Genomic DNA, 8200 nt, shown 5'->3' with positions numbered 1-8200 from the left:
GTACCATCGAATTCACCTTATTTGTTCCCTTAATGGCACTAATGAAATTTACAGTTTGATAGTGAATTAAAGGAAACACTTGAATAAGTGGGAAACATTGACGTTAATGAGTATGAATACGTGAATAGCATTTCATGGTCTTTGCAGCGATAATTCTAACCCAACTGATCACCTATGAAAGATTTGCATGCTATACCACCATCATAAAAATACCAAATGAGGGAAGATCTATTGGAAGAATGGTGTTTATCCCTTCTACTGCATGACAGGGATTTTGAGAATCTGAACCAAGGAGCAGTAAAGCTGTTTGCTGTTGGTGGCCCAACGCAGCACTACATCATTGTTTGTTGTCCCTTATCTGTATGTAGCCTGAGTACTGACTTTGTGATGAGAAATGACCTTATTTTGAACGGTATCACATGAATTTTAATCAAATCAAAACAGAAATTTCAACCAAGAACACAGCTCCATCAGTTAATACAGATACTTGACAGATGATAGTACAGCACTGTGTTTTCCATGATCACTTCTAAGAAATGGTTACATCTTGAAGTCCTTCTCACTCTCCTTTCTTTAACCTTTGTAGTAAATTTCCCCGAACAGCTGCAGGGCAAAAAACAACAACAATGCAGCAGTAAATCAAGAAGCGTGTCCAACGAAACACTAAAAAAAAAAACCCTGCAAAAACTTCCAGTAAAAAAAACATCCACAGCTCACTCCAGTAATGTTCAGGCATCATCGGGTTTGTCTGCTGGTGGTCCACAAGGTTGAAGCATCTTCTCCATCAGGTTGAAGCGGACTCTGGCTTTGCTCTCGTTCTCTGCAACGGAGAAGTAGTTGAGCAGGTCAAAGTGTCCCATGTAGGAGCAGTAAGAGTCTCTGTGCTGGTTGACCAGCCATTCCCACTTGCTGGTGTCTGCGTGTCCTGTACCGATGTACTTGGACTGAAGATGCTCCAGTTGACTGTGGATGTTGTATCTGTCCGTCATTCTCGCTGAGATTAGGGTCCCAGAGGCTCTAGACAAAACAAATCAGATGCAATATCAGTATACAAGTTCATTTATTTATTTTATTTTTTATTATTATTATTATATTTGATTATTGTGATTGTTTTACCCTGTACAGCACCTTGAGATTTAATTGTATTTTAAAGTGTGCTATATAAATAAAATCCATTATTATTATTATTATTATTATTTTGAGGCAAAATGATTGAGTTTTAGACCTGTAAGCAGCTTAATAACTATTTAGTTTAAAAGGCTTAAGTTACATATCTGGCTCATGTTAGTCATTGTATACTTAAACATAAACAATAATAATAATAAATACAACCATAAACATAAACATAAAGCTGCTCTCTGCTTCGCTAAGAAGCGGTTAGCATGCTAACGTTGTTTTCTATGGCTTTCTGGCTAACGTGGAGTTAGCTAATGCTAGCTGAATACCCGTCACTAAAAACCTGCTCTTTTGGCTAAATATGTGTTTCTATATGTGATCATATAGCTTTCAAATGCAATATAGACTCACTCGATCAAATGTGAAGAGTTTAGAGCGAAGGCTGAAGATGTAAATACTCTTTCTGTGCGTCCGCAGATCGTCGCAATGCAAAGAAACGTTGACTTCCGGTTGGTTGTCCGTTTACAAAGGACCGGGTAGAAACAAGCCTGTAGCTATTTAGTTCCTCTTCTCAATTCCTTTTAAAATGTCCCTCAGGCTGACACACAAGAAATGCTGCTTTTCTGTTTCTATTACAACGTCAATTTCTCCCCGAAATGTAGTACAACATACAAATTGTCAAATTCTTGGCTATTTAGTTTTCTTTTGGTAATTAACTTGTTTAAAGCAGAACTTGCTGCTTGGTTGGTTGATGCCTTTACTAGGCAAAGCTAAGAAAAATCAACCTTGTTTTAAAATCCTTATGTCTGTTTTTTGCAGCATTTTCTTTTTCTGTGGTAAAGTATTCATTCATTCATTGATCCATCCATCTTCCATAACCGCTTATCCAGTTAAGGGTCGCAGGGGTGCTGGAGCCGATTTCAGCTGTCAATGGGCGAAGGCAGGGTACACCCTGGACAGGTCGCCAGCCTATCACAGGGCAGACATATAGAGACAAACAACCACTCACGCTCACATTCACACCTACGGGCAATTTCAGAGTCATCAATTAACCTAAGCTGCATGTCTTTGGGAGGAAGCCGGAGAACCCGGAGAGAACCCACGCTGACACGGGGAGAACATGCAAACTCCACACAGAAGGTTGTCTAGCCCGGGAATTGAACCCGGGCCCCTCTTGCTGTGAGGCGACAGTGCTAACCACTACACCACCGTGCAGCTAAATGTGTTGATGTTGGAATTAATTGGATAGAAAAAAGACGCCCACCCCCCCCAAGTGTGTAGAGGCCTTAAGAGTCAATAGTTTGTAGTCTGTAGCCTGTACAAAAAGCACAAAAGAACCCAAATGCACGACTCAGGAGGCAAAAGTAGATGTGCAAGAGTCTTAAATGAAAAATGAAAAGGAGACAATTAGTTGAGGTGATTATATTGGCAGGAGACTGGAGGACAAGAATAAACTAATGACGAGACAGAATGAATGAACAACCAAATCATGACATACTATTACTTAAATGTTACTATACTTAAATGTAGATTTTTTTAGCTGGTATAATGTTAATCATGTTCATCTTGGTTTAACATGTAGCAATAAACACAAAGCTGTGGCTTATGGGATTTTATTTTCTAGTTGAATTTATACTATATTATAACATTTCTATTGGTGTTTTTATTTTGGGCACATTTTACCTACAGAGTACTTAAGGAGTTGAAAGTTTTAAAGACAAGAAAGATGCACATTTTCGTTAAGGTTGTCTGCTATGTTTTTTTATTATAGTCAAAGCTAATTCCCAACTCAGTCCCTCGATGGGAGCACTTTGGAAAATTACCCTAGCACAGGTTCTTTTTATTTCATTATTTTATTAAAAATGTTTTTGTTATTCGTATGTTGCTATTTTTTTGTTGTTGTTCCTCATTAGAAACAGCAGTGGAGGGAGGTCAAGAGGAACAAAAATGCAATAGTCCCAGTAATAGCTAGCGTTAGTGCTGTCCTCAGCAGATAACATCCACCGGATAACATCCACTGGGTCACACTACCTTAACAAGATCTGATACACAAACCCATCATACATTCAAACATTGTAACATTTTGCTGCTTTTGTTCCCACTAGAGCCATGGCAAAAGATTTACAGATTTTTCTTTCTAGATCTCGTTGTGGCAATATGTACATGGGAAATTGACTCTTGCTTCTTTTCTCACAAGGAGGAAATTAGCCTGAGCATTTACAAGTTATTGTGCATGTGGGAAAGGGGTTGTTCATAGATGTTGGTGGCGGCACTGTTTCTCGTTTTTTATGTGTCCAGTCAGCGATGAATAGAAATAACTACAAATCCAGAAAGAATCAAACAAAGTTTGCCGTGATAATGGATCGCTATTAAAAGCAAAATAAGGTATAACAATCAAATCAGAGGTAAATTTCCAGTGACATGCTGAAAGCTAGGCATTCAAGTTATTTAAAGAAGCTTAGCTATAGAAAAAAATCTCCCATAATAATACAATCACATCATTGAGGTTCACCTTAATGTGTGATTACAACATACTCTATTCAGTTAGGTCCCATGAGTGTGTATACCCTGTCACCTGTTCTGTAGAAAAATACCCGAGAATTATAACTCAGTATGAAGGATAACAGTGATAAGAGAGTAAGGTCCATTCATCACACTGCACCATGAGATTACATTTCGGATCACATCCTGGCAGCAACCACTGAGGACAAAGACACCTTATTAACTGAGGCGGCGATGGAATACTGTTTTTATGTCATTATAGAGAAAACAGCTGGAGTGCCCAGAGGATCTTGTGAGCCTTGATTAGTTTCCATTCCTTTATGTTTGTGGTATACTGTAGTGCCACAGTATTCAGTCTATATGGGTTAAATAGGAGTTCAATGTGGTTTTAGGGATAACACCAGACCGCATCTCAAGTCCCTTGGTGCAAGAGAAGCTGAATGCACAATGAGCGCTGCAGACAGGAAAAGATGTGGGATCTGCATCCGAATGAGAATAAAGACACAATTATACGTATGTCATTAGTCTTCTGAAATCTACTTTAAGGAGGAGAAATGACATTGAAACGGGGGATGAATGAGATGTGCTGTTACATTATGCTGCTATTTTCCATTATCTCCATTTTTGAGTTTGAACGTGATTCTTTTTAACAGGAATATTCGTGATGTTATTGGGAAAAGGGAGACTTGGGAAATACTGGAGAAATTACAGACTTGTGTTACTAGAATAGCATTGGTTGTCCTTATGGAATGATACGTTTTAAAATAATAACCCACCATATTAGAATTACACTTCCACAAGTCTTACAGAGAGACACGTTAAAGTAAGAATATTCCAAAATGAAGAGGCAGAAGCTGACATACGGTACCCTGAATTTGAATCTCCAGTAAGCCCCAAAAATACAAACCCACACATTACCAAGATACAACCAAATTTCATCTTTTATTAGACCCTGCCTGCCCTGTGATTCATGCTTTTTCTTTCAAAAATGTTCCCTTAAACAACTGTAATGACATGAGTTATCACAGGCTGAGTAGACGACCTGTGAAACTGATCTCCATATGTAAAATAAGTGGAGTGCCCCTTTAAGATACATGCAGATATGGAGAGTTTGCTAGCTTCAATTCAAATCATTCTCATTTTTCTTCTCTAAGCTCTCTTTGGTATGTAATGTTCATACTTCAGAAAATATCCTTTTTCAGCCTGGTTATTAACAAGGCCAGTATCACCGCCAGCCCTACTTACAGTACAGAACCTTTAAGCATAGCTTCAAAAGACCTTTTCAGTGGAAAGTGGGATGTGATTGTGAACCAGGTAGTGTGGAGTGTGTCTTTGTAGATGGTAATACGACTACTCTGTGTAATGCCCCTAATGAAGAGCCTTTGAGAAAGGTACTCAACTGCTCCAACGCCTGAAAGATGTTCTTGCAGAAAAGGACAGTATGTTCTGTATGAAGGATCACTCATGCAGACCAAGCGGCAACCTTCAGGGCTCAAAAATGAAGCCAGTGCCATGTGTCAAAAAATTACGGTTGATCCAATGGCCTCTCAAAGCTGCTCCAAAAAGGAGTCAATCCCCGTAGACCCCGATTTTAAAATGCCCTGCAAAAATAGACATGTATACAGCCTGGTACAAAAAACAGTTTTGGTCTCTATAGCTGTGTCCCAATCCAGCGGCTGCATCCTTCCGAGGGTGTATTTGTAGACCGATTGCGTCACAGCGGCCTACAAATGCAGCCTACTTTACCCAGATTCGGAGGATACAACTGATGGATCCTTCACGGCCCAACATATCCCAAGATTCATTGCATGCCGGTGAAGTTTTTTTTTAAAATGTTTTAATGACATGGCGACTAGTAGACCAGCAACGGGAGAATTCATATTTAAATGTAATTATTGGGTTTTAACTCAACTGAATATCTACAGATACAAGTGTTAAAACTAAAAACAAGGGACCTGATCAGATCACACTTATGTTAAAATGATCGGTTCATTGATGTGACACTATTAACTAACCAGCTAACGCTACCAAGTCCGCTGCGCTATGGATTAGGACGCAGCTACTATCTAATATTCCTGTTGATGACAACTGTACGGGGTGAAATTTTACATTACTCACCCATTTAAATTATATTAAGGCTTAAAGTAAGGCATAATTAAGGGCATGGCTGCTTTGAGTGACAGGTGTGTGCCGTCACAGCCACTAGCTACTAGCTTGACTGTTGTTGCCTTTTAATATTTTTTTCAGTAATATATTGGACAAATAATATGTCTTGCTGTGGGGTTCAAAGTACTAACAGACCATCCAAGAAGTCAGTGCTCCAGTTTTTCCTAGTGCCAACAATACTGCACTGTCTAAGCCAAAGGACTATAGGCTTTCATGTAAATTTTGATTATCGTACTGGAGTGAGTATATTTTGTATTTGTTTTACAATATTTCAGTTAACCAGCAGTTAGTAGCCTTAAGAAAAGTACACAGTTTATAACTTGTTAATTCAATCTGCTAGTTTTTGCTAGCTAATTGTCGCCATGTGAGATTTAGCTTGATTAAGCACGTTAATTTAGGATTTAGCTTGATTAAGAATGCTAATTGAGGCGTTTTAATTTATCAATTTCCATTCATTCTTTGCTGTAAAACATTTCTTTAATAAATTATCATTCCTGATGTTAAATTATGAATTTTTCATTAACATTATCAAAGTATATTTCCCCATTGATCAACTTGCTAGCCAAGTAAGCTAAATCACCACATTGCACACTGGACATGTATGTATTTGACTAACAAATTGATTTATTTGGCAAATTGTGGGATTATGACTGCTTATGAAATGGTAAAATGTTTGTATCTATCTGGATATGACATGGTTAATACAACCTGTGCAAAAAACCCTAATATTTCCATTTTATGCCCATAATTAGTTAATTCCGGCCGAGACATAGGAGAAAATATTCAGTGTAAATTCTATTTAGTTCTTTGTTTTATACTCTTGCCAGATAGATGTAGTTTTGGGGAGCTACATCTATGGTTAGATAATAGTCACAGGGGCATAATTAAACTTTGATAGCCTTTCTTTTAGTGAGCAGACTTGGGAACTGCAAAACGCTAGCTTGAGGAAACGGTAATGAAATCGGGTGGATGGATGGGAATACGGCCTGACTATATGGCTCCGGTGGCCAACAGTCCTCCTGAATGATGTCCCCGTAAAAAATGGAGTCAGCAATACCTCCAGTGATTTAAACAAACTGCCTAAGGTGGAGCCATTCTCAACTTCCAGGCAGTCAGAGGTAGATATAGAGGAGAAGTAAAAACAAACAACACCCTGTAGGGTTGTTACAGCGATGGCTGGTTAGTCGAAGGACAAACTGAGGATGTTCATTGGTCAGCTGTCAAACTGCCGGCTTTTGCTGGATGGCTGGTTTGTTGGCAGACAAGGTAATGGGCTGAATGGCAGCTTTAAAAGACTAAGTAGTCATTTGCTTACTGGTACATTAGCTTGACCAACTGTCTGGCTTGTTTCCTGTCTGTTTCCAACACCCGAGTTTCTCTCTACAGCGTCCACTTCTCATCCTCCTGATGCGCTTGTGAACCACACCGGCAAAATGCAATGTTCCCCTCTGTCAGATGATGGGATCCGGTTACCCGTTCATTAAGGTGTGAAATAGCCGGAGGAAACTGCTGCTCTATGATAGTGCTGAAGTGCAGGGGTATCAACGCTGTGGGGACTTAAATCGGATTTGGCACGGTTCTGAACATACAATCTCACTCCTTCTTGTGTTTCTTGTCTATTTCCTGTTAAAAAACTCATTCTTTTCTCAATTGCATATGTGCTATGCTCAGTCAAGAGCCTATTCACTCAAGGCTTTGGTTATGACCTGAAAAAAATATCACAAATAGTGGCAAAGATAAAACAAGAGTGTCTGGCCTTTGGCTTTTTCCCAGGAGCCTTTAGAGCAGAACAGCCATGCACAGTTTGAAGCAGATAACCATGAGATCAAGAGCAATGTGTGACTTTCTCAAATGAATAAGAATCGCATTTCCTGTAAGAACAGATGCAGCGCTGAATCTCATTATTTATCCCATGCCGGTTGTGGATACTGGGATATTCTACAGACTACATGACACCATTTAAAACATGATAACAGGATGTACAAATGCAATACAATACAATATGCACTTTTAATCAGTGATGTCAAATAATGGTGAACATGTGCAGAATTTTAGTTTTCTAACACACAAACGGTTAGCATTTATATATTTTCCTGACTCAGTTTCTCCTGTGTGTTCAGTGGTGAAGGTGGATCGCTGTGTTCCCTTTAATAAATGTAAAATATCAAAGTCTCTGGTGGAAAGTCAGAGTTGCTGCGGTAACTGAAGAAGTATTGAGATGATTAACCTGATCAAATATGTATAATTGAAAGACACAATTAACATAATGTGTGCATTTGTAAGTGAATTCTCAGTTGTTTCCAGTATGCAAACAGCAGGTTCCCTCGAGGGGAAATAAATGGGCCATAGTATCAAATTTCTGTAAGATAAAAAATAAATAAAACTAAAGTTTTTTTGATCTTCTGATACATACGAA

General features: G+C 38.8%; 1 protein-coding gene across 1 annotated transcript; it reads right to left on the bottom strand.

Moving 5' to 3' along the window:
- Window positions 1-409: 409 nt before the first annotated feature.
- On the bottom strand, window positions 410-1659 carry sf3b5 (splicing factor 3b, subunit 5). Its single transcript, XM_054600428.1, has 2 exons — window positions 1528-1659; window positions 410-1017 (listed from the first exon to the last, which is right to left on the bottom strand). The coding sequence occupies exon 2, from the start codon at window positions 987-989 to the stop codon at window positions 729-731; it is 261 nt and encodes an 86-aa protein (XP_054456403.1). The 5' UTR covers window positions 990-1017; window positions 1528-1659; the 3' UTR covers window positions 410-728.
- Between the last annotated feature and the right edge of the window lie 6541 nt (window positions 1660-8200).

Source organism: Anoplopoma fimbria, chromosome 6 (assembly GCF_027596085.1).
Source record: "Anoplopoma fimbria isolate UVic2021 breed Golden Eagle Sablefish chromosome 6, Afim_UVic_2022, whole genome shotgun sequence".
In the NCBI taxonomy this organism is placed as follows: Eukaryota; Metazoa; Chordata; class Actinopteri; order Perciformes; family Anoplopomatidae; genus Anoplopoma; species Anoplopoma fimbria.
The sequence above is the reverse complement of the archived record's forward strand: the minus strand, read 5'-3'. Positions and strand labels throughout refer to the sequence as shown.

Coding starts and splice junctions, on each gene's coding strand:
- sf3b5 (XM_054600428.1), bottom strand. CDS start 989: ATGACGGACAGATACAACATCCACAGTCAACTGGAGCATCTTCAGTCC.